Source organism: Brassica rapa, chromosome A06, assembly GCF_000309985.2.
Source record: "Brassica rapa cultivar Chiifu-401-42 chromosome A06, CAAS_Brap_v3.01, whole genome shotgun sequence".
NCBI lineage: Eukaryota > Viridiplantae > Streptophyta > Magnoliopsida > Brassicales > Brassicaceae > Brassica > Brassica rapa.
Window position 1 is genome coordinate 22,695,603 of NC_024800.2, and position 27,373 is coordinate 22,722,975.

General features: G+C 33.9%; 6 protein-coding genes across 7 annotated transcripts in view; 2 read left to right on the forward strand and 4 right to left on the reverse strand.

Annotated features, from left to right (window-relative positions):
- The window catches only part of LOC103874503, a 524,448-nt gene that overhangs the window by 178,585 nt on the left and 318,490 nt on the right, over positions 1–27,373 (reverse strand). The gene's annotated exons all lie outside the window — the stretch shown is intronic.
- Positions 356–5,917, forward strand: LOC103874452 (protein PLASTID MOVEMENT IMPAIRED 1-RELATED 2). 2 transcript variants are annotated; one of them, XM_018652601.2, is made up of 3 exons: positions 356–2,728; positions 3,007–4,911; positions 5,005–5,917. In XM_018652601.2, the coding sequence occupies exons 2-3, from the start codon at positions 3,041–3,043 to the stop codon at positions 5,789–5,791; spliced, it is 2,658 nt and encodes an 885-aa protein (XP_018508117.2). In that variant the 5' UTR covers positions 356–2,728; positions 3,007–3,040; the 3' UTR covers positions 5,792–5,917. The 2 variants fall into 2 exon arrangements, with proteins under 2 accessions (XP_018508117.2, XP_033129609.1); XM_033273718.1 differs by lacking the exon at positions 356–2,728 and adding an exon at positions 2,737–2,898.
- Positions 6,377–8,223, reverse strand: LOC103874451 (probable WRKY transcription factor 50). Its single transcript, XM_009152875.3, has 4 exons — positions 7,554–8,223; positions 7,198–7,467; positions 6,828–6,966; positions 6,377–6,709 (listed from the first exon to the last, which is right to left on the reverse strand). Exons 2-4 carry the CDS (start codon positions 7,463–7,465, stop codon positions 6,586–6,588), a joined length of 531 nt encoding a protein of 176 aa, XP_009151123.1. The 5' UTR covers positions 7,466–7,467; positions 7,554–8,223; the 3' UTR covers positions 6,377–6,585.
- On the forward strand, positions 7,204–11,393 carry LOC103874450 (solute carrier family 25 member 44). The gene is made up of 5 exons (XM_033273803.1): positions 7,204–7,414; positions 8,280–8,322; positions 8,407–8,517; positions 8,586–9,395; positions 9,643–11,393. Exon 5 carries the CDS (start codon positions 10,340–10,342, stop codon positions 11,360–11,362), a length of 1,023 nt encoding a protein of 340 aa, XP_033129694.1. The 5' UTR covers positions 7,204–7,414; positions 8,280–8,322; positions 8,407–8,517; positions 8,586–9,395; positions 9,643–10,339; the 3' UTR covers positions 11,363–11,393.
- On the reverse strand, positions 11,367–13,747 carry LOC103874455 (PHD finger protein ALFIN-LIKE 4). Its single transcript, XM_009152881.3, has 5 exons — positions 13,495–13,747; positions 13,377–13,409; positions 12,203–12,431; positions 11,981–12,113; positions 11,367–11,909 (listed from the first exon to the last, which is right to left on the reverse strand). Exons 1-5 carry the CDS (start codon positions 13,604–13,606, stop codon positions 11,631–11,633), a joined length of 786 nt encoding a protein of 261 aa, XP_009151129.1. The 5' UTR covers positions 13,607–13,747; the 3' UTR covers positions 11,367–11,630.
- Positions 16,298–20,791, reverse strand: LOC103874456 (probable receptor-like protein kinase At5g39020). Its single transcript, XM_009152882.3, is given in 2 exon segments — positions 16,298–18,328; positions 18,330–20,791. Coding segments are annotated over 2 exon segments (2,451 nt in total). The 5' UTR covers positions 20,745–20,791; the 3' UTR covers positions 16,298–18,292.

Genomic DNA, 27,373 nt, shown 5'->3' on the forward strand with positions numbered 1-27,373 from the left:
CGTCGGAATTTCCTCGGAATTTTTAAAATCCCCCAACGGCTCTCCAACGGCTCTCTAACGTCTATAATATTTCCTCGGAATTCATCGGTTTTTTCCGAGGAATACTAGTTTCCTCGGTATTCCGTCGGAATATTCCGACGAAATGTGTTTTCCTCGGAATTCCGTCGGAATATTCCGACGGAATTCCGAGGAAGCAAAATTTTGTATTTCCTCGGAATTGCCTCGGAAATGCCTCGGTATATTCCGAGGAATTCATTTTCCGTCGGATCGTCCGTCAGAATACCGCTGTTTTCTTGTAGTGTCCAAATATGCCAGGCCATTTGTTTTAACAGCAAGCAAATGCAGACGTATCGTTTTATCTACAAGGCTACTGAAAGTAACAGCATCTATTGGATCGTCTCCATGTCATCGAGAGTTACGTTCTCTCCAAATACTATGAACTGCAGCCTGAAGAGAGTAACGAAGAAGGAATGGTTCCGTAGGAGGAAAGCTCGAACCAGAAACCATGGCCACAATAACACTCCAATCTGTGGTGAAACCGTCCTTAAGATCCATATTACCAATGATTCCCACACTTTAGAGGAGTAAGGACATCAGAAACAGAGATGTTGGCAAGTCTCTTGAACTCCATGGCATAAAACACATGTTAGATTCGGATTTATTATGGGCTTCCAACTTAAAACCAATTGGCAATTAGTGGATTGGCTCTAATCCTTTATATATTACTTAATGTCCTTTAGAATTCCCGATGTAGGATATATATCCCTAATACCCCTCCTCGAGATGATGGCTCTTATCGGCCAGAAATCTCGAAACTTTAGGACATTTATACTCGGTCGAGCGAGTTTAACACAACCTTTATACCCGGTTGGAAGGGTTAATCGCGACCTTTATACCCGGTCAGAAGGATTAATTTTTAATTTTAGTTAGGAGTTTAGGGTATTTAGGATCTGGGCTCTGATACCATGTTAAGTTCGGGTTTAATTATGGGTTTTCAACTTAAAACCAATTGGTGATTAGTGGATTGACCCTAATACACTCTGCATTTATAAAGAAATTCCAAGTTTGCATCTTGTCCCTTGTTTGCAATCTGTTTCTTATTGCAATCCAGAGCATAAAAGAGTACTTTGGAGTGGATTGAGAAAACCATATCCCTTTACTCCAAGTACAACTTTGATGTCTAGCCCTCAACTGCATCCAAGTCTTCTTAGTGGAAAATTTATTTACAAACTTTCCTTCTCCACTTTTCCAAAGAGGAATATCATCCACCTCACGTAACCCTCCAACACAGAACTTGTCAATCTCATCGTCAATATCATTAAGCGTGCTCACTCTATGTCTCCTCCTTTGATGATTTGTTATAACATATGCCATCATAGCATTGTCTGCAATGCCTAATGCTATATATGATACCTCTATCACCTATCACTCCTTTAGACAACCCAGCTGAGACCACACTTCATACCAGAAGGATGTGTGATTCCATTTCTGACCTCGATTTGAATAAACTGCCTGGCAATATCTCTCATCTTCAATATCTTCTTCCACATCCAAGATCTCAAATTTGTGTTTATTGAGATCGACCAGAAAGTTCCCTTTCTTATCAAATAGAAATGTATCCATTTGACTCATAGGATTTCGCTGACGTTATTCTTCGTATGAGCTTCTGACAGTGAGCTTTATTTATTTTTTTAAAGGCCTGATTTCCAACCCACTTTTATTCTTAGGCAAACAAATATCCTGCCAGCTGGCTTTTGCTTTTGTTGATTTCAAGTTCGGTCCAGACCAGAGGAAGGCTGCACATAAACGCTCAATCTCTTTCAGACAACTACTTGTGTAATCTGAAAATCGCTAGTCAAAAATTTGCTAGACTCATAATGACCGAGTTAATTAACTGAAGCCGACCAGCATGTGAGAGGAAACGGCCAGTCCATGAACTCATTCTTTTCCTGATCTTTTTCACTAAGGGCGTGGGATTCCTTTGGAACGCAACTCGAGTAAAGCCGTTGTTGAAATATATCGACCCATTTATAAGGTTATTGTGCCTTTCTTGCGTTGTGTTGATAGCATGATTGTGCGGATACACCTCTGTAGGGTACTCCTTGCACTACATTGGCCGCTTATCAAGAAATCGTTCAGTCTTAGAGTATCAAGAAGTTTTCAAAGATAGTCTCTCACCACAAATATTAATGTTATAATATAATATAAATTTGATAAACCCATATGAAAGTTTCTCAAGACTTTTTAAGAGATTTTTTCCACTTATGAGTTAATATTAGCAACATGGCCATATTTTAGCAAGTGATCAGGAATTAAAAAGGTTAATTAGTTCAAGATGGATTAATCATATCCTATATTTCGAAATCAAAGGGTTCCTTGATGGCAAAATGCGTGCTGTCACTAAACTCTAGAATATAAAATGCATGCCGTTTTCTGAGAGAACGCAGAAGAGAGAAACAACACACCAGTTGTCTCGCCTTAGCTTAAGCTCCATGCCTTGATTCATCTTCTATCTTCCTCCATCGTTACGTCACTGCTTCACCAACAACAACAACAACAACACACACACACTCTATTTGGACCCACCAAATCAGACGAACAAGCCCTACCAGCAAAATCAAGCATTAAATTCACTCACGCTTTCCCCGTGAATACTATTTTCTATCTTTTTTGAAATCCCGACAAGATCTCTCTGATTGTTTCGTTTCAAAATTCCTCGGAAAAACCGGTAAGAACAACGAGAGCTTTTGTCTGCTTCTCTATATGTTTAGATTCTTTGCTTCTAATAGTAACACCAAGCAAGTAACCAGTTGAAATCTCATTAGATTATATGCTATTTTCAATCTGGAATGGTTCTGCTTCTTATTCAGATTCCAAGTTTTCATCTTTCAATGAAACGTTCCTCAAGTTTTCATCTTTCAATGATTTGTAGACTTGTAGTCTCTAGAGAAATGATTGTTACATTCAAAGTTACTAACTTTGTTTTTTTTTTATTGACGTTTTCAGAGTATATGAGTTGATCAAAGAGTGTGGTTAAGCAATGTCCTCTAATGATAGAGAGGATTCATACAACGGGCAGCTGTTGAGAGACATCAAGGAAGTAAGCAAAGCTCTTTACTTGCACAACGCACCTCAAAGACCACTCCTTTCGTTGCCTCCTCCTGTCCGATCTAGATCTGTCTCCAAAGGAACCACAGAGAGTGGGGTTTTATTGCTAAGCAAGAAGAAGAAATCATCAGTATCATGGGATTGGAAGAAGCCTTTGAAAGCTATAGCTCATTTAGGGCAGCGTAGGTTTGATGTTTGTTTTCATCTCCATGTTCATTCCATCGAAGGCCTGCCTTCGAATCTGGATGGAACTAAACTAGTTGTGCGGTGGAAGAGGAAAGAGGAAGTGATGTCTACTCAACCTTATAATGTCTTGCAAGGAACAGCTACGTTTGAAGAGACTTTGATGCATAGATGTTCAGTCTACGGTAGCAAACATGGGCCGCACCGTTCTGCGAAATATGATCAGAAGCTTTTCTTGGTCTGTGTCTCTCCTGTTGATGCTCCCTGGCTTGTTCTAGGGAAGCATTGGGTTGATCTCGCCAGGATCTTGCCTTTGTCTCTGGAGGAGATGGAAGGTGCGAGAAGCTCGAGGAAGTGGAACACGAGCTTTAAGCTGTCCGGTGTGGCGGATTCTGCTGCGTTGAATCTTAGTTTTGATTACTCGGTTGTCACCAGCTCTGTCTGTGATTCAGCTAGTGGTGGGAATTTGATGCTGAAGAGGGTTGGTAGTGTTCCGAGTATGGAGCGTAGATCTTCACCGGTCGATGATGGGAAGGTCTCTCATCAGCTCTCGCCGAATCTGAGTCTGGATCTTTCAAGGTCTGTTGATCTTCTCTATGAAAAACTTGACGAACAAAACCAAGAAACATCAACAGGAGCTAAGGTTGAGCAAGGTGTGGAGACTGATAAGCAAGAAGATGACTATAAGAACACTGGAAAAGAAGTAGAAGAAAGAACTGATTCAAAGGAGATTGAAATTATTGATGTCTATGAGTTACTTAAAGATGAAGATGAAGGTGCAGAGGAAACCTGTTTTGTTGATCAGTTATCAGTGGCGGAGCTAAAAGGTTCTGACTCAATTGAGAGTAAGTCTTCATCAGCCGTCGATGATTGTACTGAGGAGGAAAACTTCGTGGAAGTTAAATCTGCAAACGTATTAACGAAGTCACGAAGCTTGGATGACATTACTGAATCTGTAGCTAATGATTTTCTAAACATGCTTGAACTTGAGGAATCTTCTTATGTTTATACCTCAGATGGTGAGCCTACATCTCCTCGTGAGTCTCTGCTCCGTGAGTTTGAGAAGGAGGCTCTCGCTTCTGGGAACGGTCTCTTAGAATATGTGTCTGATATTGATGAGGAACCGAATGATTTCTCGTTCTCCTCAAGTTCTGTGGGTGAGGGAAAGTCTCAGCTGTTAATGAGCAGAAGGAATGTGAAGCTACTTGAAGACTTGGAAACTGAAACTTTATTGCGAGAGTGGGATTTAGATGACAACGGTTTTGACGACTCTCTCTGTATTTGCTCTGATGGGTTTGGAAGTCCAATAGAGCTTCCAGTTGACGAGCGGCCACTTGGATATAATATTGGTCCTTTGTTTTGGACAAAAGGAGGAGGGTGTGTTCGGTCCATGAGTCCGTTACTGTTCAGAAACTGTAAGGATGCATCACGTCTGATCATGCAAGTTTCAGTTCCTGTGGTGCTGGTACCAGAGTTAGGCTCTGGTGTTCTTGAAATACTCCAAAGTTTGGCAGCTTCTGGAATCGAAGGGCTTTGCTCTGAAATTAATGCATTGATGCCTTTGGAAGATATCATGGGGAAGACAATAAATGAAGTTATCGAGGACACATCATTTGAGAGGTTCAGATGCTTTCTACCATGTTTGATTCGTTATGCATATTATTTCTATTTTCCAAGTTTATTCTAAAAAAATATAGTTTTCATGAATTGCAGAAACGCACATGATTCTTCAAAAGAAAATCTTGGGGGCTTTGGATCGAATATGTGTTCAGGTTATGTACCTCTTGACGCTCTTGCTTCCTTGGCTATTGATGGCATAGAAAGTCTCTCGGTAGAAGGATTAAAGATTCAATGCAGCATGTCAGACCAAGATCCACCATCAGCCACTGCACCAAAACCCATGGATCAGTCTGAGGCTTTAGAGTTGATTAGTTTTTCGTTAACGTTGGATGAGTGGTTAAGGCTTGACCACAGAACGTCAGACACTGAAGATACCTCTAGGAACAAGTTGACACTTGCTCTTCGAGTGTTGCTTAGAGACCCATCTCGATATAATGAACCTGTTGGCGCATCTATGCTTGCTCTGATCCAAGTTGAAAGGTCTTTGGCGTCCTCAAATCCACCTGTGTGTAATTTAGCTCAAGAAGAATCCTTTGGAAACGGTACACATCTGTGGAGAATCACTGACATTGGTCTTGCGGGTTTGAAAACTGAGCCTGGTGTAGACCTTCCGTGGTGTACGAAGACCCAACAAGAGTCTGGATCCCGCTGGTTACTTGCTAGTGGTACTGGTAAAACCATTAACTGTCAAGCTTCCAAGTCAAAGGCGATCATTGTATCAAACCCACAAGCAACCAGAAAGAACTTGGATACATTGTGGAGTATAACAATCGATAGTAGGCACAATCAAGAAGGTGATTTGAGCAGCTCTGCTTCCTTTGTTCCACTAACAAGAAATTCAGATGTGATATTTTCTGATGAAATAACAAAAGGATTGTGATAGTAGCATTTCCAATGGCATATTATCTTATACGTTGTTTCCACTCTCTGCTTAAGAGCAAGTCATTTTGATGTAAAAGCAGGCAGTCCCTTTTTTCTACTTGAAAGAAGTAGTAGATTCATATGTTATCAGCTATATGAATGTGTATGAGAAAAAAAAATTGGGTAAATATACTTCCATTTGCAATGATGCTTCTTCTCTTGTAGAAGAGATATTTTTCCTGTGCACAGACTCTACGTTATAGGAGAAACATGTAGCTTGGTCTCCATCTGACTCCAGGAAAATCAAGGCTAAATTCAAGGTATGCTACATAGTAAGTGGCCGCGCTGTAATTATTTGCAATGGCTCGTTTACAGGAATTTGATTCAAATCATCAAATGTGATGCTTTCTCTGTTCCCTGTGCATGAATTCTTCATTATGCACTATGCAGGTTCAAGGCTGGTAAGAAGCAATCATGTTCATCAGTGGTTTGGGAGTTGGTCTGGTAATTTTCTTCTCTTGCATTGATATTCCAAGATAACTAATTTATGAAATTATATGAGATTCTCACTCGTAACAGAATAAGATGCTATAGAAGTATTCCAGACTCAGAATATCCTATTTTTTTTCAAAATTTGTCAATCAGTTTACATTGAGTATAAGAGAAGCAGTATAAGTAGAATAACCATTGAAAATCAGTCTCTAGAACAGATTCATAAGAAATATAAACGTGAATAGTATTGGTTTCATCATCTTTACTCAGACTATGTATTCTTGCCGTCGTAACCATAAGCTGAGAAAATTCTTAAGAATCTTAGTTCTTGCTTGAGTGATTGTGGAAGCCCTCATAAGTTGTTATCACAAAGCTCGGATCATCTCCATCTCGTTCAACCCTTTTCTTCACGGGACAGCCATCAGCTGAACACTTGTAGTAGTTTCTGCAAATTACATGAAAATTATTACAATCAGCAAGAGGTGCATTCCAGTTTTTTTATTTTGGTTTCTCATATTTGTTATGCTTCTTTAATATTGGAGTATGAAAATGTTGTTCCCTACCTTGGATTTGGGCTGTTCTTCACCATCTTTTTCCCATACTTTCTCCACTTGAACCCGTCGTCAAGCACTTCTACTTCAGACTGTGTCTTGAATGCAATTCTCTCTTTTACTTTCTTCTTTTCCTTCTTAATCTGTTTTTCTTTCATAAGTCAATAGGAAAGAAGAAAAAGAGATTTAGCAGAGGATGACCTGTAAACACAGTTTTGATTCACCTAAAAGTTCTTTAGTTTAAGTCCTGATATGTCTATGCTTTTCAAAAACTATCTTTGAACCAGCCATCTTATGGTCTAGTTTCTGACGCATAAGGTTTATGAAACCCTCAAGGAAGCATGTTATAAAGGAGTTTATATATGTTGACTGATAAACTTACCGGCAGAAGCGGTGGCTGTAGCAGCGGCAACAGAAGCGTTGGCACATGGAGATTCGGGATGACCGAAACCCCTAGAGGAACCAGAGAAGAAGGCAGCAGCATGAGCACTATCACTGGTCTGATAACCATAAGAATGATTCATCCCTGAAACCGCAGACACAAGATCATCGTCCATCCATTCATCTGACAAGTACAAATCCGGAAGGTCGAAACCTGAGTAAGTATCATCGCTGAACCTCCTCCCCAAGTTTGTCTCTGCATCATTCATAGCTATTTATGCATACAAAAGAATGTGTGAGTAATGCCTATATGTTTTCAAAATAAATCTTTCTTTTTCCGGGTTTTGAAGACTTAACCTTAGAAAGGAAGCTTCAAGGTAAATGTATAAATATATAATATGTAGAAACGTGTACTTGTTGAAGGTACAGATACATAAGAAGATGGATGCTTTCAAACTAGCTTTAAGTCTTACAAAGACCTGTGGTTGACTTGTGTCTTGGTCCACGACTACTCTTTTTTTTATTAATTTATTTTGTCCTTGTCTTCTTTCAAGTCTTTTCATAAGTCTTCTCGTGCAAGGACTTAGGCTTAAGTTACGGTACATAAAGTACCATCACTGAGAATCAAAATACCAATTTATATTGAAACGATAGAGACATATTTGGCTGAAATGAAATGAAATGAAATGAAGGAAAAGATATAAAAGACTTACTCTTGTGAATTAGTCTGTTGAATTTTCAAGTCAAGCAGACTTTGTTGGGTAGAGATTCTCCATCTTTCCCTACTTCCTACATCTTAGACCCTATTAAGTAGTAGTAACTTCTGCAGTCTAAGGCGGGGTCATATGTATTTCTTTTTTAGTTACAAGAAGTGAGATTTGTCCATATGTGTAAATATCTAGTTTTTTTTTAGTTTAGTTAGTCAAGTTTTAATCTTGGATAGGTGTAACAACATGTGTGAAGGGTCCGTTCTTTGATGTTCACAGTATGTTCTTTGTTTCCAGATTTCATTTTTGTTTATATGAAAATAAGTGCAGAAGGATGAGATAGTTACTTACTTGTTGATGATGCCCCCTGACACAGATTTGCATGCTCATCATTTGGCTATGATTGGACGTTTATTTCTGTATGTAAACGGTGAATGATCTTTGTAAATTATGTTTGATATATATAGTTTATCTTGCTGATTTTTCATTCCTGGGAATGATAGGGAAAGGCAAGTTCAATGGTTAGCAGCAGCACTGCAGCCAGAAGCAGGTTGGGAGATAGGCCACTGTTCTCACCCACATTTTTACACATTTTCAACTTTGGGGTTGTCATGGTGATTGAATACTCTTATTGTACCTTATCTGCTTAGTTACCATGCTAAATTTTGCCTCATTTGTGAAGGTTGTTGATGCATGATCAGCTCCAGGAAACAAAACTGTTAATACAGCCGCTCTTATGAAAGGACAAGATAAGTCATACCATGCGAGCTACGTAAAGAACGAGTAAAGCGTTTGGAACTGGCGCTGTTATGTTGTTATGGTGCTACCAGTATCCTTCCCTTGCCTTTTTCACGTATACCCTTTTAGCCTTTGTTTGCTTGTTATGTTCCAGTTAACTTGAATGTACATGGAATTGAAGAACAAATCTCATTGGATAAAATGCTTCAGAAGTCGTGTATGTCCATGACTTTTTTGTCCTAAATCTGAAATATCCTTCTTTTGCAAAGGTAATCATTACTCAATATGTGGTATGGCTATCTGTTTAGGTTCATTTCTTGATTTTAGATCATCTTTAGGTAGCAGCAGTTAAGATATATACATATTGTCAGAGTCCAATTTCTTTATTTTCTTTTGTTTTGATAGTGTACCGTCAAGAGAGAGACACTCTGAAATGAACAATAGTAAACATCTGATAATATTGTCTAAAGACATAGTCATTTTAAGCCAGTGTTCCGCATGCTTTGCCTGTGGCTGATTATCGCATGTTCGGGATGTTGTATTGTTGGATCCTTATTGCTCTGGTTCTGGAATCATTACAGATCGTTTGGACCACCATCTCATTCATCAGGTTTTAATTGATTCCTCTTAGTGTGTATTAGTGACTAAATTTTAAGACAGTTTTCCATGTAGATAACAAGAACTAGGACTCTATGAGACTGCACAAGCTTTTGAGGATATCCAGAAGAAAGCTCTTACCAATGCACTCTCTCTTGTGAGTTTACATACTTATCTCAGGTTGGTTAGAGCAAATATTTATCCATGATCCATAATGTCCTCCAGCCATAGACATTAGTGTCTCATGGATGATGGATGTATTCTATATTTTTCCTATTGCCATACACTTTTTAATTGTGGATCTCGATGAAACCATTAGTAAGGTTTTTGTTTCTATTATATGTCAACAAGAGAGTTGACTTAAGGTATTCTAGCAAGTTGATCATATTGCCTTTGCATTGCAGCTGAACATTTACTCACATGGTGAATCCGGTCGAGGACAACGAAAGGATTCTTCATCGTTTTGTTGACCAACACACAAGAGATTCTAATGTAACTAATCTCTCTTTTTATAAAACTATACAGCAAATTGTCGATTAGAATACAATTTATTTCTCAAAAAGTTAAATGAGAAACCCACAGAAAGCGGCAACAAAGAAAATAAATGTGACTGAATAAGACTGAATTAAAAAAAATGTGGACACCCATAGAATGATGAAACAAGTGGACGATCCAACAGAAGAAGCCAATGTTAACCTCAAAAGCGGCTAGTCTCACCAACGTTAACCAATAACAATTCGCCACTTGTCCAATCATCCTCCTTCCCATGTCTCTCTCTCTCGCCCACCCTTTTGAGTCCGTTAAAGGCCACTACCTCGTGTTATCCAATACGACCCATCGTTTTGGCTCCCTTCTATTTTTTATATAAAATATATATATTCTCTATCGAGTTCACAGTTTTATAAGCTAATAAATCCACAGAGATCTTCCCCATTCTACTGGTTTATATCTACTCCTCTCTCTTCTCCACAAGATATTTCATAACACTTAGTGAATCAATAGAGTTTCCATGTTTTAAGGTCACTCACAAGAATACATCTCTCTTTCTTAGTGAAGTCACTTTATAACTGAAGTAACAAAAAAAAAAAATATTAGTTGAAAATGAGTTTAGGTGCTTTGATGAGTGAGAAGAGAGCAAGACCAACTTCTTCTCAGGTATACATGTCCAAAGAAGTAGACTGGCAAATGCTTGATAAGTCAAGGTTCTTCTTCCTCGGTGCTGCTCTCTTCTCCGGTGTATCCACAGCTCTTTACCCTATCGTAGTCCTCAAGACAAGGCAACAAGTCTCACCGACGCATGTCTCCTGCGCCAACATCTCCTTGGCCATTGCTAGGCTCGAGGGTCTGAAAGGGTTCTACAAGGGCTTTGGAACGTCTTTGCTTGGAACCATCCCGGCTCGTGCTCTCTACATGACGGCTCTGGAGATCACCAAGAGTAGTGTAGGTCAAGCAACCGTTAGGTTAGGTTTGTCTGAGACAACGTCTATGGCTGTTTCCAATGGTGCGGCCGGTTTGGCCTCGGCAGTTGCTGCTCAGGTTGTTTGGACGCCGATTGATGTTGTGAGTCAACGGCTTATGGTTCAAGGAGATTTGTCGTTGAATAAGCATGTCCCTGGAGTGATCAGTTCTTGTAGGTACGCTAATGGGTTCGATGCTTTTAGAAAGATTCTTTACAGTGATGGACCGAGAGGGTTCTACAGAGGGTTTGGTCTCTCTATCTTGACTTACGCGCCTTCAAACGCTGTCTGGTGGGCGTCTTATTCTCTGTCTCAGAAGAAGATTTGGTCTCGGTTCAAAGGTCCATATGGCCACAAGGAAGATGCTCGTGGCTCAGTTGCGGTTCAAGCGCTGAGTGCAGCCACAGCGAGCGGTTGCTCAGCTTTGATAACTATGCCTGTAGACACAATCAAGACGAGGCTGCAGGTTTTAGATGCGGAGGAGAATGGGAGGAGACGAGCAATGACGGTGATGCAGACTTTGAAGAGCTTGATGAGGGAAGGAGGAGGGTTTGGGGCTTGTTACAGAGGGTTAGGACCAAGGTGGGTCTCAATGTCAATGTCTGCAACAACTATGATCACAACTTATGAGTACTTGAAGCGTCTGTCTACAAAGAAGCAGACATGATATATGATAATAAACCACATTCATAGTCTAAGTTTCTGTCTCTTAATGGCAAATCTAACAAGACACTTTGATTGGGTTTTTAAAATGTTTTTCCTCTCTAATAAACAAACATGAAACAAGAGGCTAACTAGCGCCTAAGATAAAAACCAAATCACATGAAGTCTTAACTCAACCAACAAATCTGATCTAACCAAACAGTTAGGGGGCTTGTTTCATCATATGCAAAAGCAAATAGACAAAGGGCGGCGGCAATAAACAATGTAAATTTTTAGGAACGAGCTCTCTTGTTGCTGCAAGATGGGCACTTGTACTGCTTGATGTGCTCAGCTCTGGCTGGTGTTATCTTCACACACTTCCCATGGAACCAGTTCTCGCAGAGGTCACAGCAGATCCAGAACTCATCGGCGGCATAGCTCTCACCACATGCCCCACACTGTGTTTCCCCTTGCTCATCATCATCATCCTCATCTTCCTCTTCCACACCTTCCTCTTCCTCTTCATCTTTGGGCTCTGGCTTTGAGTATTTGGGCTTAGGTTCTGATCCTCTCTGTAATTTTAAAAGGGAATTTTAGTAAATTGGACAAAAGAACAGTGCACTTAAGAGACAAAGCTTGTTACCTTGGAGTTTGACTTGGATCTGTTGCTGCTGTTGTTGGAAACAGATGATTTCTCCTTTGACGCTTTCTTTGCAGTGCCAGCCACAACCTCAAATATTGATGGGAGGTCATTCATCATATTGAACAGCCGTTTCCTGCAGCAACAAAAAAAAGTGGAAGAACATCAATCACAGAGAGCTGCAACTGTGAAGGAGTAGAACACAGACGCAAGAAGATACATTACCTATCAGCTTTGTCAAATCCAAACCTGGCTCCGAAAAAGAAAGCAACAGCAAGAAGCCATGCATCACTGTGGACAGCAACAAGGGACAGCCAATCCTTTTCCATCATCCCGTCTCTGGCAAAGTTGATACCCAAGACAGGCTCCGGGAGCTCCGGGGGAACCTCTTCAGCTGGTAGATTCACTTCCCAGTGCTCATTCGGGTGACCATAAAGGCACAGGTTCTCCTTTTCTACAATCACAAGAGGAAAAATAAGAACAATGAGGAACTGATTCTTTGTTTGTTCATCAGTTTTCAAAAGCAAACAACCAATTATAGGGGAATAGTCCAACAGTCCCTAGTAAGATATGACTTAATCAGAAAAGACCAGGCTGTAAATAAGCAGATAATCAAGTTGCCAATTTTCAAAAACATCCATGATGTCACAAGTTAAAAAATCTCATAATGGAAAGAGCACTAAAAACACCAAGACTAGTGACATTAAAAGCAAAGAGACAATGATTCTCTCGACTCATTCAATTTCATCAATACAGCTAGGCAAGGAGAGCAATGCAAACCGTGACTGTAGTTACAGCGTCAAGCTGTTATAATCAGACACTCTAAACAGTGAGGAACAGAACCAAGAACTGGTTACTTGTTGACTTTAAACAATGACCAACACAAAGAACTCACACAAACAAATAGAAGTCTACAAAGCCCCAAATCTGTTATCTCTCTCCCCTGAAGTTATACTACTATTCAAACAACTCACATTCTCATGCCATCAAAAATTCGGATTCTAAAACCAAACGAGAGTTCACAAAAAGAACATTATTTTTGAAAACCAGTATTCAAAAATCAAAACTTTACTCCGCTATCAAGCAGAACTCAGAGAAATCTAACAGAATCAAAAACAGAGAAAGAGAAACTATCAAACCCCTAATGCATCATTCAACACTCAGCTCCAAACAAAGCACAACAAAGACAAAGACTTTCGTCAGCCGAAACCAATTCCACAAATAAAAACCAAAACTTTACTCTTCTATTGCTCATAATTTACAGAAACTATCAAAAACCCTAATGCATCATTCAACACTCAGCTCAAAACAGAGCACCACAACGAAGACAATTCAAACAAAATAAAAAACAGTGACTTTCGTCAATCCCACAAACAAATCTCTGAAGGGTAACACTCACCGGGATCACAAAGTCGGTAAAACTCCTGAACATCTGCGAAAAACACAAAATCAAAAAGTTTAGATTTTTAACGACAATGGAAGAAGAAACAAAACGAAGAGCAAGTGAGTAATATTACCAGTGGTTAAAGCCTTAATCATGCCATTCCTACGACCCTTAAAATCCCTATAAACCTCCTCCACCGTGCGTGGGTTGTACGCGGCACCACCACCGTCGCCACCTCCGTCCATAATCTTTACACAGAAGTAAGTATTTTGACTTGCCCTGAAGAATTGTGTGCGTGAGAGAGAGAGAGAGAGCGGACACTAAAAGAATTAAGCAGATTTAATAAGAGGAGGATGAGTCCGCAGATGAGAGAGAGAGAGAGAATCCGATGGGGAAAGGAGCACGAGAGAGCGTTACTTTACCAACCTATAAGATCTTAACACGTGTGTTGTTTCGCTGTCGCCTGAGCGCCGGCGATGACACGGGAACCTCCTTTAGTTATGTTTTGGGTTAAATTTTATAATTTAAAAATATGTTTTAACATAACAACACAATGTATAAAAATTATCTTATTTTAAAAAGAGTTAATATTATTAATAAAAATTCGTTTTTGATTATATAATTAATAATATTTAAAATTCATTAAGAGTAGTATAGATATTAACCGCTCTAACTTTTAACGTGAGAGTTCCGTTGCAAAAATTTACTTCGTAAATAATGGTTACAAATAATTAATGGTATAGATAAATGAATATATTAGACCGTCTTTTTAGTTTCTTCATTTTCGATATATACTTTTTCGTATCTTATATGAGATTCTGAATTTATCTGTTTTGTTTGCGTCAAAATTTATTTTGTGAATATGCTGTCAAACAATAAGACTAATGGTTTTATGAGTTGAAGATTTTTAATAGATTATCAAAATTTTGGTTTTTAAGTTCTGAATTTATTTTTTTTGTTCGAGCTAAAATTTATTTGTGAATATGATATTAATATAGTAAAATTAATGATTTTTACCTGTTTAAGATATTTTATTACATTATCGATTTTTTTTTGTTTTTAACGCCAAGTTCTTTTTGGTAATATATGATACGATAATTGTGATGTTATTCTTAAGTTTTTTATTATTATTATTCTCATCTAATAAAGCTGTTAACATGAGATATAAAGTTTGTTTGTCTTTCACGCTAAAATTTATTTGTTAACATGATACTAAAACAATACATTTAACGATTTTGTTTTATGTTTGAGATATCTACTGATATCTACTAAATTTTCAGTTTTTCGCCCCAAATTGTTTTGGTAACATATGATACCATATTTGTACAGTTTTATTTTAGACTTTTTTTGTAGTTATTTATTTTAAATATTTTTTATCGTCTTAAGTTTTTGTATCGATACTTTAATTTAAAATTTTATAAAATACTAAATCGAACTAACATATTCTTAATACTGGTGATGCAGTCTGCCAAACTAAAAAAAAAAATTAATATACTAACTTCCATAGTTTTTATTATGTTATATAACTAAGGTAACTATGACATATTTTGGCTATATGAATAATATTGTAATTGAATAATCTTTTCATATTGCAATTATTCTAGGAACCTCCTTTAGTTATGTTTTGGGTAGTAGTAATAGTAGTGTGTTTTATGGTTTTCAACTTTTGTGTTTGAATTTGTTTTATTGGATTGTAGAAACCATCGGTTTCTTTAGGGAAAAATCGCATAAAAAACCTTCAAAGTGACACTTACTAGCACTTTAAACCTTGAAATTTTTTCACTAACACTTTTAACTTTCAAAGTGAGATTTTTATCATAAAAACATCCAAAGAAGAAAAATGACCGGCTGAACAGGTTAAAAACAGTTTTTTTTTTCAAAAAACAATTATTTAATTAATAAAATAAACAAAAAAAATTAATAAAAATCGAAAAATTTAACAAAAAACTCATAAATTAAAAAAAAGAGAAAAAATAAATAAATATTTAAAAAATTAAATAAAAAATAACAAAAAATTCAAAAAATAAATAAGATCAAATTAAAATAGAGAAAGAAAAATCATAAATTTTTTTAAAAAATGAAAATTCAAAAAGAAAAAATTCATTTTCAAATATGTTTTTTTGGATCAACATTCATTTTCAAATATAAGGTCAGAAATTATCATTGGAGATATGCCAAAAACCGTATCATTGGAGATATGCCAAAACCGTCATTTCCGACATATCTCCAATGACGGTTTTTGGCATATCTCCAATGATAATTTCCGACATTATAATAGAAAATGAAAAAAAAACTTTTTTGAATTTTCAATTTTTTCAATTTATTATTATTTTTTCTGTATTTTAATTTGATCTTATTTATTTTTGAATTTTTAGTTATTTTTATTTACTTTTCTAAATCTTTATTTATTTTTCTCACTTTTTTTAATTTATGAGGTTTTTGTTAAATTTTTCGATTTTTATTAATTATTTTTGTTTATTTATTAATTAAATAAATATTTAAAAAAAAACTGTTTTTAACCTGTTCAGCCGGTCATTTTTCTTCTTTGGAGGTTTTTTATGATAAAAATGTCACTTTAAAGGTTAAAAATGTTAATGAAAAAACTTCAAGGTTTAAAGTGTTAGTAAGTGACACTTTCAAAGTTTTTTATACGATTTTCCCGTTTCTTTAGTATCAAATTCTTTTCAGTAGTAGATGGATTAAAGGAATACATTGGACTGCTTTTTTTTAGCTTCTTAATTTCTGATATTTTTCTTCTTAGTCTCGATGGTTTATATGAGATTATAATTTTTTTTTGGTCGCGCCAAAATTACTTTCCAAATATAACATCAAAACAGTAATATTAAAGGTTTTTATGTGTTTAGACTATTTTATTATATTATCGAAATTTCATGTTTTTAGCACTAAGATTCTTTTGGTAAAATATGATATAATAGTTATGGTATTTTTTTTCTTAGTTCCTTTTGATATATTTTTTCTTTTCGTCTACTAAAATAGTTAACATGAAATTCTAAACTCATTTTTTGCGCCAAATTTTCCTTATTAACATGATACTAAAAAATATAGGTTTAACGTTTTTTGTTTTTATTATTAAGATATTGATCTATCAAAAATTTAACTTTCGCGCCAAATGTTTTGGTAACATATGATACCATATTTGTGTTGTTATTTCATTTTATCTTAATCACTTATTTCTAAAAAAATTCAGTTTTACATAATATCAAATTTTGATATTAATAAATGAATTCAAAATTTCATAAAAGACTAAATCGAACTAACATATTCATAATACTGATGATATGGTATGCCAAAAAATATATAATAATGTTTCTAAAATTTACGAACTCAACATTGATTATTTTTTATGTTCTCTTTTATAATGTTTGAAATTCAGAAGAATTCCTAAAAATTATCTAGGTCTGCTATATTTGGTAGGTCTAGGTTAGCTTGTGCTCTTGAATTTTTGCTCTTATCTTCTAACAATCATTCAGATAATCTATATATTTTGAATGTTAAAATGTCTATAGTTTATATTTTATACACTAAGATCCGAGCCTTTCCTCACCACATCACAATCTGGGAAAATTTAGCCATACATTGGGAACGACTAATGGCTGTAACAAGTGTCTTTAGTTTCAATTTACAACCATAAAAAATTTCAATCATAATTTATTTAGTTTTTAAAGATAAACTGCACATTGAATGTATAAACGATAAAGGTTTCTTAAAATAATAAATAAGTGGAGGGTTCAAATCTATTATGAGCAAATTTCTTTCTAATACATGTATAACAATGTTTTTTTGAATAAAAAATAAATTTCCTCTTTATATAAATTTACTTATTTTTCTCTTTGTTAAAATATAGAAAGCAATCTTTCAATATTACTCACAAAAAGATAGGAACAACTATATATCATCAATCAATTAAATTTTAAAATGTATTAGTTATTTTAATGTACATTTTTAATAAGTAAATATAAATTTTCCTTACTAAAAATACTGTTTTTATTATTTCTGTATTTAAAATATATAAAATTTTGTTTTCATATAATTCATACGTAAATCTCTTATATACTAATTATATACTTAAGTTATTTTCTGAATTTTGTATGATATAAATCATACAAAATAAGAAAAATACCAAACTAAAAACAATAATATACTAACTCCCATATTTTTTTATTACGAGATTATTCATCCGCGCTAATACTCGTGTATGAATATTTATGAAGAAACTGAAGTATTATAATTGGGTTATATGTTTTATATTTTTGTTGTATATTTTAATTACAGTTCCTATTATGAATTTGTAGCTGTATTATTTTAATATTAAATTTGGCTGTGATATTTATTTCTAAAATTCTAATGTTGTTTAAATTTCGTATAGTTAATTAATGCTGTTAATTATGATTTTAATATCCTTTTTGATTGATTAACTATTTGGGTTTTCGATAATTTTCTTAAAATCAGCTAATTATTTAAAAGTTCATAAAGTAGAGAAATCCAGAAATTGAGAAAACAAATTCTGGTAAAATAGATTACCAGTCAACAAAAGAGGTTTTTGGAACTTGATAAAATCATGATTCTGTAGCTTCCACTACCATAACCTCTTCTTGACAACAGACTCATGCTGTCCATCTTAAGGATTAAACGACCTCTTTCCTGGTTTTCTTATTTTCTGCAAGAATGTTAAGGTTTCGATAGCAAACTTTTAGGAATCTAGTGTTCTGTTGAAAAGGATGTTATTTGTCTAGCAACGGAAATTTCAATTGGTGTTGTTGTTTCTTTTCCTCCACGAATACATATTACTCTTGAGTTTTGATAATGAAACTGCTTCTTTCTTTAGTGGAAATTTAAAATAGCACATAAGTAGTCTGTCGTGCCAACTTAAATGTACATTTATACTGAATCATCAAAAACATATCTCTGCACTAAATATTGGTAGAATCAAAGGTTCGAGTTTTTTTCTTCAGCTTCATAGCCATGAGAAAATGAAGGAAGTGAAGAAGATTGATCAGGAACAAACCCTCTGGAAATATGCATAGAAGGTTTAGGGGGGATTTCAAGAGCATCCAAACTTCCTTCTATCATCTCAACAACTCTGTTCATGGGTGGACGATCCATTGGGCATGGTTGAATACACCATAGACTCACCAAAATCATCTTCCTTGCAATCTCATTTTCCTCTGTAGTTATTTCATCTCCAAGTATCCACGTCTGCTGCCCATTTTCAAGATCCTCATAGATCCAATCCGGAAAGTATGCTGAACTTGCATTGGAAACTGTGGTTGTTTCAACTATTTTTTTGCTTCTTGCCCCGAACATTTCAAGGACTAGCATTCCATAGCTATACACATCAGACTTATGGGATACTCCACCGTACATTCTTGAAAATACCTCAGGCGCAATGTAACCTATAGTTCCTCTTGTGTCCATCAATGACACGATGCTTTCTCTTGTTTCACATAGTTTAGCAAGACCGAAGTCTGAGACTTTAGGACAAAGATTGCCATCTAACAGAATATTTTGAGGTTTGATGTCGAAATGGACTATTCTTGTTTTGCAGCCATAGTGCAAGTACTCCAATCCCCGAGCAACACCTAGGGAGATTCCATAGAGCGTTTTCACATCCAGAGTCAATGGCTTCTCTCTAGAGATAAACTGATCCAAAGACCCATTCTCTAGAAACTCATATACAATCGCCCTTTTGGACCCTTCATAGCAAAAACCAAGCAAAGAAACAATGTTCACGTGAGATGTTTGGCTCATGCTTGCAACTTCGTTGATAAAATCTTCTCCATTCCCCATTGAATCTTTTAAGACCTTGACTGCAACCTTCGGACCATTACAAAGGTTGCCACCATAAACAGTTCCAAATCCTCCTTTTCCAATGGTGTTTGAAAACGATTTTGTAATCTTCCTCACTTCTGCATAAGTGTAGTGTTTAAGTAGTACTTTGAACATAGCGACACTATTGTTCTGTCTACTCTTCTTCCTCCTCTTTATCTGACGCACCAGAAAGATGAGGAAAACAATGACAGAGACCGCTAAAAGTACAGAACCAGCAGCTATGAGTGTTATTGTAACAATCCGCTTCCGTCGAGTTGTATTTGCAACATTTGACGCTCCCTTCGACATTACAACATCTGAATTAGGTCCAGTGATACTGCCAGGATTATTCAACTTGAGAATCTCTAAACCATTCAGAATAGCATCATCAAATTCGTCGTTGGAAGGATGCAAGTCAAGTCGTAGATCAGGTCTTAGCCCATTTTCAGAACCCACATATATGCTGAAGTCTAGATAAATCGGACTGGGAGAAACATATGTAAGGAAAGTTAAATCCAAATCAAGCTTTGCAATCTGATTCCCTATGAAGATGGAGAAGATACGTCCGCCTTGTCCGTCTACTTCTGGTAGACTATTACAGAAATGAAGCCTAACAAGGTAGGTAAATCCCGCATCAACTTTGAAGAGCCATGTCAAGTTGAGTTGAGGGTTCTGATTGTTCCCCATTGCTCGATAGGTCTTGTACACATCTTCTGGCGCAACGTACGCCGGAGTTTCCGGTGGGTAGTATATATCCACATCCGATAATACCTGTTTGGTTACTGAATTCTCACTGATAAAAAATTCATCATCGGGAAGCCACCGCCTGAACATTCCTGTGTCGTTAACGGGAGGAACCAAATGTCCTCCCACATTCAAGCGGTAAAGGGTCTCTAAAGCTGTCGCTTCATCTATAGTATTAACGGTGGAACTCACGTTTCTTATTTCGGCATCATCTCCTCCCTTTGTGTAAAACCTATCTGGCATGGAGAGAATCTCCACACCGTTAACAAAAGCTAAAGAATTGGGAGAGGGCGTGAAGGTGAGGCTGAGAGTTTCAAAAACCGGAACAATAAACTCTTTGATCAGATATTTTGATTCCGGTTTGGAAGTCTTTACCGTTAAATAGGCGCTAAAGTTCTTCAAGAGAGTGAAACCGTTGACTTTGACGGAAAAGAAGGAACCGTTGGCGTCGAAATTGGATCCGTACCGGGTCGGGTAAAAGTATAACCGTAGAAATTTCCAGCCGGGTGAAACGTGAAATTTGTAAGTGAAATTAGATCGGAAAATACGAGCTTCCCTGAACGGAACAGGAGAAGCCGCAACGTCTTGGTATGAAGCCTTTGCAGCAAACGACAATTTTTCTGAATTCCACGGAGAATGGTCCCAGTAGAACTCCACCGTCCAAGTTCGGTTGCCGGTGTCGTTGGTATAAGAGGTAGCACCACAGTTGATGAGTAAGACATCGTTGGGTTTGTACGCCGCCGTTGCACCTTCTCCTCGGCAGGTGGCGGAAACAAAAACAGAGAAAACAAACAAAACGTAAAAGATCATCGAATTTTTTGGATAAAAAAAAGTTTAAGAGGAAAGAAAAAAATGCTGAGAGAGTGAGAGGTGAGCCAATAATTTCAAACCATATATGTGAGGAGAGACTCTCAGACCATGTACAATGATACTTGAATATTCAAATGTCGAAAGTTTGCACAGATGGTCTTGATAGAAGAAAAAAAAAAAAAAAGGGAACGTGAACACTAAGTTGAATCTTGAATCCCCTCCAGTCAATTAGTTGCCGACAAAAAAAAGGAATCTATTCAATTAGTTGAAATATCTAGGAGTGGGGTTTACATGAACGACTTAAAATGTGTCTTCCACGCGGTTGGAAAAAGAGCAAAGGTTAGATATTCTACTTCGTAACAAAGAAATAAATACAAATAATATAATTCTTAAATTATATTTGGCTGTTTAAATAACTTAGATTTTTATTTATCCTATTAAATTCAAGTGAATTATTTTGTAGTAAATGTTTTCTTTTAAGCATTTTATATCAAAACTAGGTGTATTGTCCGCATATGCGGACGTAATTCTTTTATACATACTTATTAATAAATCTACTATTAGTTTAAAGATAAAAAATAAGTTGAAATAAAATATTAAATTTATACTATTTTATAAATCTTTAAATTTCTTAATTTTTCAATCTTATTGATTTTAAACATTATTTTGGACAACAACACTAATATTTTATATTTTAAAATATATTGTTATCTTTAACCAGTTTTTATTATATTAATTTATAAACAATTATCTAATTATAATATATAATTTTTAATAAAAAAAGATGTTATTAAACAAATTTTTGGAATTACCAAAACCTACAAAATTTCAGAATAAATAATATGTTAGACCGAACACAACTTTACTTATTAGATTAATCAAAGATTCAAAGTAAATAAAACTATTGATATATGTATAATTATATTTTAAAATATCTCCCAAAATAACTGAAGCAACACTTAAATAGACCAACCATGTTGACAAACAAAAATTAATATGTAATGTATAAGATAAGATCCTATCTATTATCATTTTTATTTCTAAATGCTATAATAAAGAAAAATAAGCTATTTTCAATCTGTATATTTTTATTAAAATAGAGATAGTATTTCTTTATTAGAAAATCATAATTTTTTATTTTCAAATGATTTTTTCACTTTCAAACTATGATAATTATAACTAAAATAAATAATTTTAGAAAATACAGTTTTCGTAAAAAAAAATAGAATCACATTTTTCCTTACATAATAGTCTTTTAAAGAAATTCTAATATAAACAAAGTTATAATTCTGTGAAACTCTTGAAAAATAATAAAGTAAAATATAGTTAATTTTAAATTTTTATAAATATAAGCTACTTGTTGTAGATAAAATTTAATATTTTGAAAATATTCTCTTTTGAAGGAAGATATCTTAAAAATATTTTTAGAAAGATAATTAAATACCCAATAAAAATATTTAGAAAACTAAAAACAAATAAATATTATTTTTTTTCAACTTAAATAACAAATATATGTTTTCTGAATAATAAGAATACAAAATACCACTCAACAAATTACGTTAGCAAAAAATATAAATTAAATTTATTGTTATGGCTTATATACGTCGCTTAAGTATTTTAATACTAAAATTAACTTTAATCGTTTTAAAAAATATTTCATGATATATTATGCTTACAAAAAAAAATTATTTTATAAAACTATTTTTAATGTTTCAGTATAATGATAAATCTAATTATTATATGTGTATATATACTACTAATTATAACAAATAAGAAAGAAAGATGTGAATAAACACAAAATATATACATGGAATTATCTTTTCTATTTTCAAACATATTTTCAATCTATTTTTTGAAATAAATAATATTAATTTGTAATTATTTAAATAATGAATTATATAATTATTCATTAAATATATCAAAACTTTAATTAATCTAATTAAAATTATTTGTTAAAACTATGATTCAGCCTAAAATCATGAAGAACATGACAAATAAGCTAATTCACTTCTCAAATAATAGTATAGATAGATTCATTATTGTATACTGTATAAATGGGGAATTGGTTCATTAAATTTGGACATATATTTTTATTATAATATCAATATTATTTACTCATAAATCCTTATTTATATAAATAAAGAAAAAATATTAAAATTAAAAATTAAAAATATTTATTTTTGTCAGTAAAATGGTAGAATGTTGAATTTTTAAACAAAACATTTTATAACACAAAAGTAAAACAAATGTTAATGATTATTTGGAATAAAAGAAAATGTAATATGGTAATGTAGATTGCAAAAAGATAAAAAGATAGTTATTGCATAATAAAACCATTGTGCATGGTCGCATGAGTAAAATTTTATTTCCACTATACAAGCAATTTTTTTCTTTCTAACCTTTTTTTTTGAGAAACTCTTTCAAATTTAAATTATCTGAAAATTAAGATACAAAAATACGAAACCCTAAACAATAATCACTAAATCCTAAATTCAAGTGTTAAGATATTTTTGATTGAATTTGTTTTTGAAAATTGGTTTCCAACTTATAATATTTCAAAGAATTTCTCTAATCAATACTATTTAAAAGGAAGGAGTCCTAAAAAATCTACTTATAAAAGTTGTTTGGACCCTTTCATTAGACTTAATTTTTATTGGTCTTACCTTATATGTTTGTAACAATATATTAGTCAATACCATATATTTAACCAATTTTTATTCCTTCCCCTAACAATATGCGTGATATTATCAATTAATATCATTAGTTTGTTACCGAAATTTGAGGGAATCAAGTTATGAGGACTTTGCTAAAACTTTAGAGTCAAAAGGAATCGAATTATGGAAATCAAATTTATATCGTCAGTTTGTTGCACCCTTTTGTGCATTCCTATCTATGCAGCATGTCCATATGTGCTATTTTATTGATTATTGTTTATACTTCTTGATTAAAGTGAACTGCATATTTCATTTAGTGCTATATATATATATATAATCTTTCCCATGATGAGAAAAGATAGACGTCTAATAATACAATCATCCATCAACTAAAAACATGGTTCAAAATCATATTTTAAATTTTATTATTATTATTACTCTTCGTTTTATATAAAACACTTCTTCTATAAATTAACTTTATGCTGAGGATCTACAATATTTATACATATATTGTATAATTAAACATATTATACTATATCATTTTACATTATATAGTTTCAAATATTTACAAACTCAAATTTAATAAAAAATAGTTTGGCAAATCATATGTTAAAACAAAGTTATATATATATATATATATATTACGTCAACTTTATTTTTATAAAAATTATTATAAAATAATTATTAAGAAAGTTTAAAAAATATTGAAAACATACAAATATGTTCTATTGAATTAGCTAAAAAATCTACTAAGTAAATCTTAATCTATATCAATTTAACAAATATAACTCTTATAAAATAAACAAAATATAGTGAGAGAGTAGGTCTGGGTATTCAGATATTCTGGTCAAGTGCGTTTTATCTCGGTTCTTTGGATCCTAAACATTTAGACCCAATAAATATTTGAATTTTTGTAATTAGGGTTTAGGTTGGTTCCATGTCCAGGTCGGTTCGGAATAATAAATCAAATACAATTAACATACATGTAATATTTGGGTATGTGTAAGGTTTAGGTTGGTTCAAATATTAAGATATGAAAAGACTAGATAAGGTTTAGGTTGGTTGAGATATTAAGATATGAAAAGATTAGAAATACCCGAAAACCTTAAAATAATCTGAAACTTGAAAAATAACCAAAAACTCAACAAATATCCAAAATATATTCAGATACTCGAAAAAGATCTGAAATGCTTTCCGAAATATAACTCGAAAAACCAAAAATACCAAAAATATTTTTAAAATTTTTTAAATTTTTTACATGAAATCTGAAAGTATAACTCAAAACTTAACTAAAAAAAAAAGAATATCTGTAATATCCAAAACATATCCAAAATACTGAAATATACCTAATATACACAAAACATTTTATGTACGTTGGGTATCCGACTAGGTTTAGGTAGGATCCACCGGGTTTAGGTAGGAACGTCCAAACTAAGATCTTCTGGTCTAAAAAATACCCAATATGTACATTTCCCTGGACTCGGACATTATCGATTTTTTTTCAGATTCGAATAAATGTCTAGGTTTAAGAAAGAGAATTATATAAAAATGTACATAAAAAATCTCAAATAAACTAATTCATAAATTATATAATTTTAAACAAATTTTTTTCTTCAATATTATACAATTTTGTTACATAATAATGTACAACAACTGCAAAATACTAAGTCATGTCAAATTTTGTCTATAACTAAAAAAAATGCGCTTTGAGTATAATCCAAAAAACCCCGCGCTTTCGAAGCGCGGTCAAATCTAGTATTAGTTATATAGTCAAAATATATGGCATAGTTACCATAGTTATATAACATATCTATATTATTATTTGAAAAATCATTTTTTACGTGTCGCACTCACGTCAAATCTTAAGATGGTTAATTACAAAGATGTCATTAATGATCTAAAATACAATGTCTAATTATCATTGTTAAAGTTTTTATTTGATTACTATTTTTATTCAATATATTTTGTTAGTTAGGCTTATTTTCCTTATTCTTTAATCTTTTCAAAAACATATATAATAAAAAGATGTGGCTAAAACCTATATAATAAAAAGAAAATATTTATAAAGTTTAAATTGATATAAACATATATAATACTAATAAAATTATTTTAATTGTGTTAGTTAGAAAGATTGTATATAATACTAATAAAAATTATTTCAACCAAATATCTCCTTTTATTTATTAAAAAGAAAAAGAAATTGTGTTAGTTAGAAAGATTTAAAGCAATGTTTCCTTATTTACAAGATGTTTGATATTTTGGAGTAAGATTCTTGTGTTAGTTAGGAAAATTACGGTAGTTAGTTAATAGAGATTATGCGTTTTTTGGTAAGTATAACATTTCAATATTTCATATTTCTAAAGAAATCTCCTTATAACTTTATGCAATTTTCTTACATTGTAAATTCCTAATCTTAATACTATTTGAAATTGAATGACTCTAGAATCTATATAAATAAACAAATGATTCATTTGGATCTGCCCGTCAGTATGTGTCAGATCGTAATAAAATCAAACGTGATTCTAAACATGTTTTGAATTTTTAATTGCAATTAATATAATTTGTGTAATTAATTCGAAATTAGTTGTTTATGGGGGTAACTGATGTGAAAGTTAAGCTTGAGACTGAGTTTTGATGGGTGGGTACACGAGAAACCACAGGTTTCAACAATGCCTTCACTTCCTTTGGCAAGTTTAGCTGTGTTCCTCACCTCATTCGCCAATTCTATCACGAACTCTTCCTGATGCTCTGTTTTGACAACATTCATCAAAACAAATCAACGCCAAAAATCTTATATTGAATTATCTATTCAATGCAAAATCATTATGAAGCTCACCAATGTCGTGCACAGATTGCTTTCTCCCGGTTGAAAAGGTACTCCCGGTTGTTCCCACAAGGTTCAGAAGCTGTGGCGATTTGCATGGCCATCTCCTCCAAAAGTAGTATTTGTTCGACACTTTGTCTGGTGTTGACGTAAAGCTACACAAGAGAGAGAGAGAGAGAGAGAGAGAGAGAGAGAGAGAGAGAGAACACTGAGTTTTAACTTTGAATTTTTTAAATTAGAAACATCAAGAGACAAAAGGGGAACGTACACGATAACTCCGGTTAAGATTGGTTCGGAGGTGTCAGTTTCCTGCATCCAGTGAATAGAAACTATGTTGAAAAAAAAAACTCTCTAAATTTTGGAAAATACAACAACAGCAGCAACAAGTTTCTTTACCGTATAAAACTCGACAAGGGTTTTAGAGTCGTATTCACACTCTCTTCGTTCCAAGTACTCTATGGCTAGCTTCTCCTTCTCAGGTCCTCCATGAACACAATAAGCAGCACCCCACTGTCCAAAATATCAAGTATTTCAGTAATATTTTAATTAATAATAATAAATATGTGTTTTAAAGAATATTTGCTCCAACGTGCAAGTTCTTGCAGGGTGTTCAGGGGTGCGTGCCTCTATGATCAATACACGCTGCAGAAAAAAAATCAGAATTTTTTTTAGCAACATTGATCTATTTCTTTGTTGATAATTCAAGAACAAGTGTGTTGTAAACATACCGAGATCAAAGACGCGTTTGTAGTCTTTAATATTGCCAATGAGTTTTTCGTCAAAATCGAAACCTGGGTTCCATATTATAGATCCATATCCGAATTCCCACAATACCATCTTGAACGTTAAAGTCTCTTTTAGGAAGAAGAAATAGAAGAAAACAGGGAGTTAGAAAAAAGATAAGTGATGTTTTTCCGTATGCGAGAATCAAGATATTAATATAGAGAGACAAGAGTTTTGGAGTTTCGAAAGAGAATCCCGGGAACCTTAGGATTATGATTGACTATAGACGGCTTTTTCGGTTTGTTTGTTTTGTTGCGTACATCTAAGCCAAACGGCCCAAACCTATCTCTTTATTGAATGTAGGCACTTTTGTTATTCTTAGCATATACAGACACAAATGTCTTTGATCTAGCATAGCCTAGCCCAGG

What these genes read in the sequence shown, in the direction of transcription:
- LOC103874452 (XM_018652601.2), top strand. Translation starts at nt 3,041, where the DNA reads ATGTCCTCTAATGATAGAGAGGATTCATACAACGGGCAGCTGTTGAGA. An exon ending in GAGGACACATCATTTGAGAG is followed by an intron (nt 4,912 to 5,004) that starts GTTCAGATGCTT and finishes CATGAATTGCAG; the next exon opens with AAACGCACATGATTCTTCAA.
- LOC103874451 (XM_009152875.3), bottom strand. Translation starts at nt 7,465, where the DNA reads ATGAATGATGCAGAGACAAACTTGGGGAGGAGGTTCAGCGATGATACT. An exon ending in TACAGCCACCGCTTCTGCCG is followed by an intron (nt 6,967 to 7,197) that starts GTAAGTTTATCA and finishes GACTTATGAAAG; the next exon opens with AAAAACAGATTAAGAAGGAA. An exon ending in AAGAACAGCCCAAATCCAAG is followed by an intron (nt 6,710 to 6,827) that starts GTAGGGAACAAC and finishes TGTAATTTGCAG; the next exon opens with AAACTACTACAAGTGTTCAG.
- LOC103874450 (XM_033273803.1), top strand. Translation starts at nt 10,340, where the DNA reads ATGAGTTTAGGTGCTTTGATGAGTGAGAAGAGAGCAAGACCAACTTCT.
- LOC103874455 (XM_009152881.3), bottom strand. Translation starts at nt 13,606, where the DNA reads ATGGACGGAGGTGGCGACGGTGGTGGTGCCGCGTACAACCCACGCACG. An exon ending in TTACCGACTTTGTGATCCCG is followed by an intron (nt 12,432 to 13,376) that starts GTGAGTGTTACC and finishes TTGTGATTGTAG; the next exon opens with AAAAGGAGAACCTGTGCCTT. An exon ending in GATCCAAGTCAAACTCCAAG is followed by an intron (nt 11,910 to 11,980) that starts GTAACAAGCTTT and finishes TTAAAATTACAG; the next exon opens with AGAGGATCAGAACCTAAGCC.